This window comes from Diabrotica virgifera, chromosome 1, assembly GCF_917563875.1.
Source record: "Diabrotica virgifera virgifera chromosome 1, PGI_DIABVI_V3a".
Classification (NCBI taxonomy): domain Eukaryota; kingdom Metazoa; phylum Arthropoda; class Insecta; order Coleoptera; family Chrysomelidae; genus Diabrotica; species Diabrotica virgifera.
In genome coordinates, this window is record NC_065443.1 from 251811943 (window position 1) to 251827250 (window position 15308).

General features: G+C 34.8%; 1 protein-coding gene across 3 annotated transcripts in view; it reads right to left on the reverse strand.

Moving 5' to 3' along the window:
• LOC126883266 (putative ATP-dependent RNA helicase TDRD12) overlaps positions 1-15308 on the reverse strand; it is a 176857-nt gene that overhangs the window by 48164 nt on the left and 113385 nt on the right. For all 3 annotated transcript variants that reach the window (XM_050648591.1, XM_050648596.1, XM_050648605.1), the window contains 2 exons: positions 9011-9320; positions 928-1396 (listed from right to left, as the gene is read on the reverse strand). In XM_050648591.1, the coding sequence (XP_050504548.1) occupies positions 928-1396; positions 9011-9320 (779 nt within the window). The remainder of the gene's footprint in view (positions 1-927; positions 1397-9010; positions 9321-15308) is intronic.

The following is a 15308-nucleotide window of genomic DNA, read 5'->3' on the forward strand; positions in this document are numbered from 1 at the left end:
TTGTTTTAAGTTTCTCGGACAGTCCTTTTATATATTATATGGTATTGATATTTCCCTCGTACTATTTCTTGTGAATGTTGTAGGATCTCGTTCTAAGTTGTTCTGTTCCATTCGATCCAATCTTGACAATTCCTTATTTATAAACGATAAAGGATAATCATTTTTTAATAAGACAGATGTTAACAATTGTTTTTCTTCTAAAAATGAATTTTCGTTAGAACAAGTAATTTTGGCTCTATCATATAAGGATTTAATGATTCCCTTTTTAATGTTGATGTTGTGATTTGATTTGTAATTGAGATATCTGTTGGTGTGTGTTGGTTTTCTATACACTTGAGTCTCATATCCAGTATCCTTCTTTGAGACTAAAACATCGAGGAAAGGCAGGGTGTTATTGTATTCCTTTTCCATTGTAAATTTTATTGTCTCTTATTGATCGTTTATAATATTCAGGAATGTATCCAACAATTCTGATCTATGAGGCCATATTGAAAAAACATCATCTACATATCTCCACCATACTGTGGGTTTTAAATTTTGTTTAGAAATGATATTAGTTTCGAAATCCTCCATAAATATATTATATACGCATAAAATATCCGACGTCTATTCCAATCCCCACAAAATATGACGGAACTGCCCACTAACTAAGAGAATTGTCTCTTCGCGTATCGGTACTATGACGAAAAAGAAAGACGGAATATTTACGTTCGTGCGCAAATAAATGTCCGATCTGCTTCAGAACTAATCGGCGGGAGCGAAATGACAGATGTGACCGAAGGGAGATTTGAGTAAAGGGATGGGGAAGACACTCGACAGGGAAAGATGGAGGAATGTTTTGAGCCAGGCCAAGGCTCACAAATAGACGTAGCAGCAACTGACAATGACGTCAAATTTTTATGTTTAATGTTAGTATAAAATACTTACAAATCGCTATATTTATTCAGTCGAACAAAGATCTCGTTAGGTGAAAAAGCAGCTGTAAACGTGACCTCGTTGACTTTATCCCTATCCAGGAACGCCCACCGCTTCTTGACCTCTTGCTTCTTCGCAGACACAGCAACTCTTTCCTTCACGTATTTTGGAAGAATTATACCGGCATCTATACAAAGCTTGTATAAGCTGACCAATTGATCTGGATAATACTCCACCAGTTTCCGCTGTATAACTTCTCTTGACAGTTGGAGTCCCGGTATAATAGTGTCATTAAGAACAACTTCCTCATATACGTCCTTCAGCCACAATGTTTGGTCTAACTGCAAATGGACTTCTCCGGTGAAAACCAGATTTTTATAGTCTTTGGGATCCATAAGTTCCATCAGTTTAAATAATGATCTAGATGAAAAGCTTTCGTCTTGAAAGGGGGGAATAGAGTTTGCCAAATACGCGTAAGTCACTAAAAAATAAAAACAAGTATTAATATCAATAATAATAAAATAAATAATTATAGCCAGAATGATCGCCAATATTCGAAACGAATAGGCAACAAAAGAAGAAGAATATCATAAATCTGACATATCATGCATGTCACTAGAGTAGCTCCTTAAAGAAATGTGGCTACAGAAATCCTTCCCCCAAAAAAGGAGATATCTTTGAATGATCTAACCACAGAGGAATTACACTTCTAAAAGCAGCATACAAAATATTCTCCACTAACTAAATAATATACAAAAAAAAAAGAATTGCAATCATGAGTATAGATGATTGCAATTGCAGTTCATCACATATTTATAGACTACAAGACAGCCTACAACCAACCAGCAAGTAAATAGGAGATAAATGTCCTTAAATCCCCAGTTAAAAAACAGTCAACAGACGATACTAGTATACTATTCAACGCGCATATAATGATGGCTATTACTCACGATGATGAAGTTTGCGAATGTCGTAATTCATCAGAGTGAGGTATAGCCATTACATGCGAGTAGAATACTATACTTTTTCTACGACCTTTTTTTTATTTTAATTAGTAAAAAATATAAATATCAACTACTCGAGATTAAAATTATAACTAACAAATATACCTACCTAAATACTGTTTAACAATAGCACGTGGCTGAATACTTTGTTGCCTACTATTAATAAATTCTGTATTATGTATTTTAAAAATACAACAAGAAAGTCAATTCAAGTTCTATTCGTTTCCGAAAAATTATAAGCCCAAATTTGTACCTACTGTCAATGTTTCTAATAAATAGGAAATGGCTATTATTGTGGACGTATTTCATAAAGTTATAATCTACATTTATATTCAACTATATTTAATATAATAATATAACTATTATGTTATAACACATTTAATACAATATAAATTTATAAAATAAACACAATATTAGTTATAAATTCCAATTAACACAAACAAAATGCGCTAATGTCAGTGTCACTAAAAATGATAAACGTCAAATTTTTTAGTAAACAAGATACAAACTTAAAAAATATACTGGCAAATTGTTACAGTTCAAATTCCTTTAAAAATGTTTAAAAAAAGTTAATTTTTGATATAAATTACAATAATCTATATAAATAAAAATGAATGTTTGTATGTATGTACCTTATAGACTCGCAAACTATGCATTTCATAATATGATTACCTTAATTAAAGTTGTTGTACATGAACCCGGGATGGTTTCTGAGTTGGTACCACCAACCTAAGTAAAAAGGAGGCTTGCCCCCCCCCCCCATAATTATTTTTTATTTTTTTTAACAAACTGTTCTTTTTAAATTTCATATGATGTAGAACCAAAATATACATCCAACCCTAAATTTTCACTTTTCTATCACCAACCGTTATTTTTTAATAGCCATCTAAATATTACCTCTTCTACATAAATAAAAATGAATGTTTGTATGTATGTATGTATGTATATGTATGTATGTATATGTATGTACCTTATAGACTCGCAAACTAAGCATTTCATCATATGATGACCTTAATCAAAGTTGTTGTACATGAACCCGGGATGGTTTCTGAGTTGGTACCACCAACCTAAGTAAAAGTCCCCCCCCCCCATATTTTTGAAGTTATACTTCTTTAGGCGCGATTGAGATTGAGGGTGAATTTATATTGATCTGCTCGCATGCGCACACCGACAGTATGGTATTAGTCGTTTTACGGGCTCTGATTGGGTGTTGAAATGATCTGTCAATAATAAATAATTGTTCAATATGAAGGTAAACAAATGTATAATATATTAGTTTTATTGTTGTGAGGACAGAAACAAAAAAGTTTATAATTGTAGTGACATTTAAATAGTTTTTAAAAGCAAACAGGTACGTAATAATTGTAAATGTATCATAGGTACCTACCTATTTGAACCTACCAAAATACATAGTATGTAATTAGACAAGACGAAAACGGCGGGTTCGAAGGGAAAAATATTCCCATGAGATTTTTTTGCATAATCACATTCGTGAGGCATCCCAGAATAAGGTCCAAGAAGTCGCCCAAGTGAAAAGTGGGCCAATTTTTTTTAACAATTTTTTTTAATCAAATTGCAAGAATCAATATTTTTGGCCCGAACAATTTTTTCTTTAATTTTTTGGACCATTCTGGACAAAAAAGGTCTCTTATAATTTTTCTCTAAAGTTGATCGTTTTCGACTTATAAGCAATATAAAATTGAAAAAAACGAAAAATGGCGATTTTCAAGGCTTAATAACTCGGTTAAAAGTTATTATTATGAAAGTCAATATATGACTAAATCAAAGTTTGAAGCCCCCCCTACAAGATCCTGAAGAAATTTTTGTCATTATTTTATTACTAAGCTGTTATTTTTAAGTAATAATAATAAGCGCCATGCACGTGTGCGGGGCTGTAAATGCTGAGTGCGAGAGAGAAGCTATTCCAGCAGTCCAATTGTGCATCTTACTCGCACTCACATTTACAGCAGCGTCAATACGATACAACCACTCATTGTTATTAAATAAAAATAACAGCTTAGTAGTAAATTAATGACACAGATTTCTTCAGGATCATGTAACGGCGACTTTAAACTTTGATTTAGTCACTTTCTGACTTTCAAAATAATAATTTTTGACCGAGTTATTAAGCCTTAAAAATGGCCATTTTCGCGTTTTTCAAATTTTAACTTGCTTATAACTCGAAAAAGATCAACTTTAGAGAAAAATTATGAGACCTTTTTTGTCCAGAATGGTCCAAAAAACCAAAAAAAAATTAGTCCGGGCCAAAATATTGATTTTTGCAATTTGATTAAAAAAAATTGTTAAAAAAAATTGGCCCACTTTTCTCGTGGGCGACTTCTTGAACCTTATTCTGGGATGTCTCACGAATGTGATTATACAAAAATATCTCATGGGAATATTTTTCCCAACGAACCCGCCGTTTCCGCCTTGTCTATATACTTTTATTTACATAATTTGATTACCATCAAAATTTCTATCAATGTTCACCTAATATATTGTTTACATATTCTATGTTTTGTTGTATTTTTTCAATTCTAAATCATTTCAATTCAAAATCAAAATAATTTAATTTAATTCAAAAATGTCAAAAGCTTAATCCGTTTAGTTAGTCGATCTTCGCACATAATGACACATTGCCTCCGTGGCGAAGCGTTTAAGGCGAATGAACCCCAATATACCAACCGCGCTGATAACTATTTCGAATCCCAATAAAAACTTTTATTTTTTTATTTTTTTTTATACATTTTATGATTGTAAAGTATATTTATTATATAATTTTATTTTAAGAAAATACGTATTTAGTTAAAAAATTTTCCGACAATTACTGTTCAGAAATCATTTTTGTGGCATTTTTAATGTGTTTGTGTGTGTTTTATTCTTTTATTATTTTAATTTTTGGCACTGTTTTAATAAAAATGTTTGAGAAGTAGTAAGTATAACTTAGTTTAATATTTAAATAAAATATAAATAAAAAGTATATTAATTTCGTTTAAATCATATAATAGAAGTATAACTTCTTACGTGCGTACAAAGTACAAAGTACACACACATTCTTTTTTTTTTTTTTTGTTTTTTGGACAAACTGTTCTTTTTAATTTCATATGATTGCTTTTCGCCTAAATTAAATGTTCAGACTGCTAAGAGGCAGGTGGGAGGCTGTTTGACATTTAATTTAAGCTAAAAGCAATGTTTATTTATGAAATAAATTTTTTTTTTCTATTTGCTGGCAGCAGTAAAATGTATTTTGAGTTAAATAAATTACATACATTCTTCTTTTTGCGTCAATTAATTTAATTCAAAAATTATTTTTTGGCCACCCAGTGTAAATAATGATGTTAATGTTTATATTACTGAATAGAGAATTGATTGATTGAAAGATCGATTATGTCATCAAGACCAGGTGGATGACGTCACTAGTATGATAATAACGAGCGATCCACAATTATTGGGATCAAAGCTATCCCTGCAAAAAATTACCTCTGTCTTGTTTTAATCTAAAAGACCGCCGGAGTGTGACTTCAAGGCCAACTGCGGCTATATTCAGTGTTGTTATGATCCAAACAAAGAATAAAGATTGAAAACACGTTGAAAAGATACCAAATCTCAAGACCTTTTAATTCGTATAAAGTTAAAATTTTGCTTCGTCTGCTACTTTTTATGTTCAATTATAGTGTTTTTTAAGTTGACGTACGTAAACTGACAAGTATCTGTCAAAGTTGACGTAAACTGGAAAGTATATCTGAATTAATAATAGACATGCACTGTATAGCTATCTCTGTCATTCACAGCCACCTATGGTGACAATAATTTTGGATCACACGTTATCATATTATATATCTACGACAAAAAAATATAATTTAAAAACAAAAATCGACCTGTTTCGGGATTTATCTCCAAAATCGCCCATTCTAGAGAAAATGAATTTATTCCATAATTTTACCCCTCACTATGTATTGTAATGCAGTTAGATATTCTAATGTTAAAACGCTCACGCATACTACCCTAAGTAGTTTTACTTTCTTTATATTGACCATTAACTCCAATGATGACAATTTTGTCGAAAGCGCTGAGCTAAAAAAATAAATACTTTTTACACTTTGATAATCTTTTACACTTCCTTGAATAATTTTTTTTACCCTTTTGGTTTGTCAAACTGCCAAAACTGCAAAAAAACTCGAAAATTTGTTCTTTAAACTGCTGCTCATGTCCTTATAGAACTTGTTTTTTAGTTCATGCTATAGTTACTAGTATACTAAACAGAAATATTTTTGTGTATTTTATGATTCAGATAATTCCTTAGTTTAAAATAATGGTCTCCGTCAATTTTGGGAAACTCGCAGAAAGTCCGCTATTTTCAATGTATAAGATGTTGAAAATTAATAAAAAAAAATTAGGGCACTCGTGGAAGTGCCGACAGAAATGAAAACTTCTTATGAAGCAAGCCCCTTCGGGTACACACTCTATCCCTCCTCCAACCATTATAACTTCGGTCGAACTTATACGCAATATAACCTATAGTATATAAATTACTAATATCTGCCGTGTCGATAACGATCGCGAGTTCAATGCTTTTTCCTCATCCAAAGAGAAGTAATATACCTACATTATGTACCGATTGGGTGCATCCTATACTATTTATATTTACATACACATAATACATAAACGTACAGAATTTATTTCGGCGAAGCGATGACGGTCACGAATTCGATGCTTTTTCCCCATCCAGAAAGTGTACAAAATCGCTACCGAAGTTTTTACTTCAAAAATTTTTTAAACACTAATCACTTATAATGATTGGAGTAGGGACCGTGTGTCCCATTATGCGCTTGCTTTGCAAGCTCTCCCGGGTACACACTCTATCCCTCCTCCAACCATTATAACTTCGTTTGAACTTATACATACGCAATTCAACCTATAGTATATAAATTAGGTACTAATATTTCGCCGTAGCGATGACGGTTGCGAATTAAATGCTTTTTCTCAATCCAAAAAGAAGTTCTATACCTATATTATACACGCGTAGCGTGCGTACTATACTATTTATATATACATACACCTAATATGTACGTACCACAAACACAAAAATTTCAAACGGATAAGCTTGTTGCCACATCCGTACAGAATGCTTACAAAAATAATTACTAACAGGCCATCAAATAAATTCGATAGTTACCAGTCTGTTGACATAGTACCATAGAACACCTACAGACAATATAACGACACTTATCGAAAAGTGCAACGAATACAATGAACCTCTTCATTTAGCATTTGTGGATTACAATAAGGCATTCGATTCCATAGAACTCTGGGTCGTATTAGAAGGAATGAATAACGCAAGGATTGATTCTAGATATAGAATACTCCTCAAATACATAAGTATACGACAATGCAACTATGCAAATAAATGTATCAGAAGGTTTAACAACAAGCAAAATAAGAACGGAGAGAGGTTAGACAGAGGACAAAAACAAATAAAACAAAAGTGATGACAAATCAATATATCACAATCGACTTGATGGAAGTGAAATCGAAAGTGTCGAAAAGTATATATACCTAGGTTACACGATCAATTTAGGAAAACAGAATCAAACGGCAGAAATAACTAGAAGAATCCGAATGACTTGAGCAGCAGTAGCAAGACTCAGTGATGTGTTGAAGAACAAAAACATACCAATAAATCTAAAGAAAAGGGTATTCAACAGTTGTATTTTACCAATAATAATTATAACCTATAGAATGGAGACGATGACACTAACAGAGGTATCAGCCAATAGATTGAGAACGACACAGAGGGCGATCAGACGAGCTATGTTAGGGGTATCTCTGAGGGAACATATTATACAAAATGAGGACGTGTGAAGCAGGACGAAAGTGGAATATGTAATTGGAAGAATTGAAATGCAAATGAAATGGACCTGGGTAGGATACGTGGCAAGACAAAACATCGAAACGTGGACGAGAAACATTGTACATTGGAGACCACGCGAGCACAGTCATAGTAGAGGAAGACCACAAAAACGATGGCTAGACGACATCAAAGCAAAAATGGGAGAAACTGGCACCAAATAGCACAAAACAGAGAAGAATGGAGAACTCATGGGGGGGGGCCTTTCTCCAGGGGTTCTACACTGTTTATATATACATTTCATATACATAATAATATATACGTACAAAATTTATTTCGTCGAAGCGCTGACGGTCGCGAATTCAATGCTTTTTTCCATCTAAAAAGTGCATAACGTCCTTAAAGAAGTTTTCACTTCAATAATATTACTATTATTATACGTAGGTACATTATAATAATATACGTACAAAATTTATTTCGTCGAAGCGATGACGGTCGCGAAATCACTCCTCCCCATCCGAAAATAGATTTTACATTTATTTTAAATTTAAATACTTCTACACAATTTATATTTACATACACATAATAAATATACCTACAAAATTTATTTCGCCGAAGAGATGACGGTCGTCAAATAAATCCTTTTTCTCCATCTTAAAATAGTTTTTACATTTATTTTAAATTTATATACTTTTATACAATTTATATATACATACACATAATATATATAGGTACGTACAAAATTTATTTCGCCGAAGAGATGACGGTCGCAATGACGGTCGCCAAATAAATCCTTTTTCCCCATCCAAAATTAGGTTTTACATTTATTTTAAATTTAAATACTTCTGTACAATTTATATATACATACACATAATGTATATACGTACAAAATTTATTTAGCCGAAGAGATGACGGTTGCGAAATAAATCCTTTTTCCCCATCTTAAAATATGTTTTACATTTATATTAAATTTAAATACCTCTACACAATTTATATACACATACACATAATATGTAGCAAAAGCGATGACGGTCGCGAATTCAATGCTTTTTCCCCTATCCAAAAAGTGCACAACGTCCCTAAAGAAGTTTTCACTTCAAAAAAATTTCAGAGTGCATATATTAAGCCAAAAAACTATAGAACCTTATATACCGTAAAAGTCACACAATAAATTCCAAAATAGATAGTTTTTTTTCGAAATTGATACGTGATAATGACCTCGTAAGGGTTAAAATAGACTTACCTGCTCTAGGTCTTACATTGCAGCGGAACTCCTTGGGTAGCTTGTATAAGCGAGTTAACATTGTGTTAAGAACAACCCCAGTATCCAACAATTTGATGTTAACCATATTTTCTTTCAATATCTCCATCAATTCACACCTGCTATATTTACATTCCTCGTCATCCGGGTTGTAGAAAATGTAGTGATGTCCCAATTTAGGTTTCTGCATTGCTTTCTTTCCTAACCTTAACGTAGCGTTAAGATCCGCCGTAACGTCGTCTGGGGGATCGTATTGCACAAGTTTATTATCCAAGTCAACGTGTTGAAGTATCTAAAAACGGTTTTATAAACAGTTAAGTCACTTTATAGAAGAAAATAATGATAATTGGGAATTAATAATCCTTTCTTGGGAATTCTCAATCAACCGAAAGTAGGAGCTTTTTCTTACGGGACTCAGAGGATTCATTGAGTGGGTTAATTTAAAAGTGGGTGGTCCGATAAGTACTTAGCCTCTCTGCCCGATGGCGCCACTATCGCAAGAGAAATCTACTATCGTATAATACATTCTTGTAGACGGTCTATGCCAAAATATCTCTCTCGAAGAGATGGAAAATAAACAATTTAGGACTCAGGAAATATTGACGAAAGTGAGTTCAATTTTTATACTTTGGGGTTTTGGAGGTCACTGAATACGAATTTCATGACGGCGATGGTCTCAGAGGTACCTGGTGCCCAGGGTGGAACTCGTCGCCTGGGACGACCGAATAATTCGCGAAATGAAGATTGGATCGAAAAATTGAAAAATACGTGTTCAATATTTTTCAAAATTCTATCGAATGACACTAAACACGACCACCCCTCTCCACCCCCTGGAGGTGGGGTGGGAGTAACTTTAAAATCTTAAGTAGAAACTCCATTTGTTATTGCAGATTTGGATTACTTACTTAAAGTAAGCAACTCTTATTCGAGACATTTTTTAGAATTGTGGATAGATGGCGCTATAATCGGAGAAAATGATTTTTTCGTGATACCATAGGTAAATTATAGAAACGGTCTAATATCTCGAGAAATACACTTTCAAAATAAAAAAACCAAAAAATACGTCTTTTATATTTTTTAAGAACCTATCGAATAACATAAAACACGACTCTCCACTCCACCCCCTGGAGGTGGGGTGGGGTGTAACTTTAAAATCTTAAATAGGTGTCCCCATTTTTTATTGCAGATTTGGATTCCTTACGTAAAAATAAGTAACTTTTGTTCGAGACATTTTTTCGAATTATGGATAGATGGCGCTATAATGGGAAAAACACTATTTATTAGCGCCATCTATAAACAATTCTAAAAAATGTTTCGAATAAATGATACTTATTTTTTCATGAGGAATCCAAATCTGCAATAAAACATGGGGATTCCCTTTAAGATTTTAAAGTTAACCCCTACCCCACCTCCAGGGGGTGGAGTGGAGAGTCGTGTTTATTGTTATTCGATAGGTTCTTGAAAAATAATTAATACGTATATTTTGGTCTTTTATTTGGAAGTGTATTCCCAAGTAGCACAATAAAAACATTTTAGTTTTATTTAAGATTTATAAAGGTTTTATTGTGGTAAATAAGAAGATAATGGTTTTAAAGTTCCATTGTAGATATACTGCCAGAACTTTAAAACTGTTAAACATTTATCACTAGTTTTGAAGTATCTAATAAGAGTATAAAATAAGACTAATTAATCTTAAAAGATAATTTGTCTTATTGTTGTTTTAAAACAGTTCTCAGTTCACTTTAAGACTAATCAGTTTTATGAGGAACTTCCGGACTATTTGGTTTTATTAGATTCTAGTTTGTGACCTTTTAGTTTTATTGCAGTTTTAAAGATTCTCTTAATGCGACTAATAAAACTTATTATTAAAACTACTTGATCTCAAGACTATTATATCAGTAAATCATATCCCTTAAAACTATTTTTTTTTAGTTTTCTTTAAAGTTGCTTTCTTAAAAGCAATTATTAGGTTACATTAAAACCAAACGCTCTTAACTAAATCAATTTGGTTATCGTAAAGACTAAACTATGCTTCTTGTAAGAAACAATAAAACTAAACGCATCCCCTCTTTTTTCATGTCCAAAATGGTCGACTATTTGTTTTAGAGCGAAACAGTGGTGTAGTGTGTTGTAAGCCAAGCCGCACACCAAAGAAACATGAAACGAAAAACATGAAACATGAAACGAAAAACATGTTTCATGAAAAGAAAACACTGCTAAACAAATCTCAAAGTCCGCCTACCAATGAAACGAGTGTGATCATGCTCATGACACATTTTTATTTTCGGAGAGTTTCATAAATGGCCGGATATATATTTGTTTAGCAGTGGTTTATTTCCATGAAACGTAATTTACGTTTCATGTTTCTTTGATGTGCGGCCTGCCTAAAAAGTGGAAGTACAGTTAGTATGGAAGAAATAAGTACTGAAAATATAAACGAACTGGTCATTACGGCTTATTTTTCAAAGAATACAACACACACACACACACACACACACACACACACACACACACACACACACACACACACACACACACACACACACACACACACACACACACACACACACACACACACACACACACACACACACACACACACACACACACACACACACACACACACACACACACACACACACACACACACACACACACACACACACACACACACACACACACACACACACACACACACACACACACACACACACACACACACACACACACACACACACACACACACACACACACACACACACACACACACACACACACACACACACACACACACACACACACACACACACACACACACACACACACACACACACACACACACACACACACACACACACACACACACACACACACACACACACACACACACACACACACACACACACACACACACACACACACACACACACACACACACACACACACACACACACACACACACACACACACACACACACACACACACACACACACACACACACACACACACACACACACACACACACACACACACACACACACACACACACACACACACACACACACACACACACACACACACACACACACACACACACACACACACACACACACACACACACACACACACACACACACACACACACACACACACACACACACACACACACACACACACACACACACACACACACACACACACACACACACACACACACACACACACACACACACACACACACACACACACACACACACACACACACACACACACACACACACACACACACACACACACACACACACACACACACACACACACACACACACACACACACACACACACACACACACACACACACACACACACACACACACACACACACACACACACACACACACACACACACACACACACACACACACACACACACACACACACACACACACACACACACACACACACACACACACACACACACACACACACACACACACACACACACACACACACACACACACACACACACACACACACACACACACACACACACACACACACACACACACACACACACACACACACACACACACACACACACACACACACACACACACACACACACACACACACACACACACACACACACACACACACACACACACACACACACACACACACACACACACACACACACACACACACACACACACACACACACACACACACACACACACACACACACACACACACACACACACACACACACACACACACACACACACACACACACACACACACACACACACACACACACACACACACACACACACACACATCCCTACGACGTCTCCATTTTAAGGATAGACAAAATAGTTTTATTTGGTTTTCGGCCATATTGCTTTCTGGAGATGCTGAAAGCCATGATAGATTACAATATAAGGCTTACATAAAAATTATAAATAAGCAACTTGACATAAATTCGATTTATTTTAACATTAAAACATTAAATTTTTGTTAACATTATCAATAAAGTTGGGTCCTTGACAGTCCGAAATAACCAAGTACTTTTTATTATTTTATGGCTACAAATACGTATCTACGTATCATAACACATTAAAAATTTGTTGGTCTATACCTATGGAGTATATGGGTTTAAAGAATCATTTAATATGGTAAATTGTTTTTAGAAGTCTCCATTTAAGAAACCTTTTTAAGTTTGCTATAAAACTGCCTGCACTTAAAGTGTCTTAACATGGTTTTAAAAGCACCTTCACAGCAGCTTTAAAACCAGCTCCTTAAGAAAACAAAGTTTTAAAAAGGTTTTATTTTTGGTTTTATTGACCTCTTTCAATGTGGGCCCTTTTATGCTAAAAGCGGTTTTATTGCAACCTTAAGGTTTAATTAAAAACCAATTGGTTTTAATTTTAGTTTTATTCTATAGTTTTAAAGCATCCTTAAAATACTTAATAAACCCGTTCGGTGCTACTTGGGTTTCTCGAGATATTAGACCGTTTCTATAATTTACCTATGGTATCACGATAAATCGTTTTTTCCGATTATAGCGCCATCTGTCGACAATTCGAAAAAATGTCTCGAATAAAAGTTGCTTATTTTTACGTAAGCAATCCAAATCTGTAATAACAAATGGGCGTTTCCATTTAAGATTTTAAAGTTAAAAATATTAGACGCGTATTTTTCAGTTTTTCGATCCAATCTTCATTTCGCGAATTATTCGATCGTCCCGCGAATTATTCGATTGTCCCACGCGTCGAGCTCCACCCTAGGCACCAGGTACCTCGGAGACCATCGCCGTCATGAAATTTGTGTTCACTTACCTTCAAAACCCCTACATATAAAAATTGAACTCATTTTCGTCAATATTTCCTAAAGTTCTAAATTTCTCATTTTCCATCTCTTCGAGATGCACTTTGAAAATGCATTTTCTCATGCACGAAATTTTTTGCCGGAGATCAATTTAGTTCACAAAATTGCCTGACACACTCTCGAATTGAATGCAAAAAGTTGCATGACGATTCATCTTACTGCACAAAATTCCTAGGTTTTGGGCTTTTTAGTGCTTCGTTGCTTCGTCTAACTCTTCTCCTTCAATGTCGACCGACAAAAATTGGTTTATTGCGTTTCAAAGTGGTCGCACATCTGTTTTGGATAAGTCACGCCTAGGTGCCGCGAAAACGGCTACCACGGTGGATAACGTGAAAAAAAATTACCGATATTGGCAGACAGTCAACTGAAGGTTCGCGAGATAACTGGACAACACCAAAAAGATTTTTGGACATCAGAAAGCTGTCGGCGCGACTGGTGCCGCGTTTGCGCACTCACGCCAACAAGCACCACTATGAGACAACTTCAGAGTAATGTCTGAGGCTGTTTAAGCGTAAGATTCATGTTGCTTCATAACCATCGATGAAACCTGGATCCACCGGTACTCACCAAAAACCAAGGAACAGTAGATTCAGTGTCACCCCGCGAACCTGCTCCGAAGAAGACGAAGACTGTCCTATCGGCCGGAAAGGTGATGCCCACCGTTTTCTGGAAATCACAAAGTGTGATCTATATCAGTTTCCTGAAAAGGGGCCAAACAGTCACAGGGCCTTACTATGCCACATTATTGGGTCGATTCAACGCCGACTTGCACAGAAAAAAACAGCCCCAAAAAAAAAACAGGGGAAGAAAAGTGCTCTTCCACCATGACAACGCACCTTCGCCGTTGCCTTGGCCAATCTGATCGATTTGGGCTGCGAACTATTGTCTCATCCATCGTATTCTTCAGATTTTTTCCTGTATGACTTCATTTTGTTTCCAGACTTAAAAAAGCCACTATCGACCGGAAAGGTGATGGCCACCGTTTTCTGGAAATCACAAAGTGTGATATATATTGATATGGTCTGAATACGTATTGAATGGTTGGTTCTGAATAGTCGCTAGTTGTTTGAGCTCCCGATAAATTTAAAAATAAAGTGGTAACCGCAGCAAATTAATTATTTAAAATTTGAAAGACTAAGTAACACATCGTATATTATTAGTGAGTGAAAGATTTAAACAAAAACAATGGTGATTACCAGAGAAATCCGAGAAGAAATAGAACAAGCTGTAAATTCAGCTATTAGTAAGTGTATAAAAAGTGATACTCTTATCAGTGATATTTCAAAGCAAGTTTCTCGGTCAGTTATAAACACAATTGAACAGAAACTGAAAACGATTGAGGAATCAGTGGCGGAGTTGAAGCGAATATATGAATTGAAAATTGAAAACTTT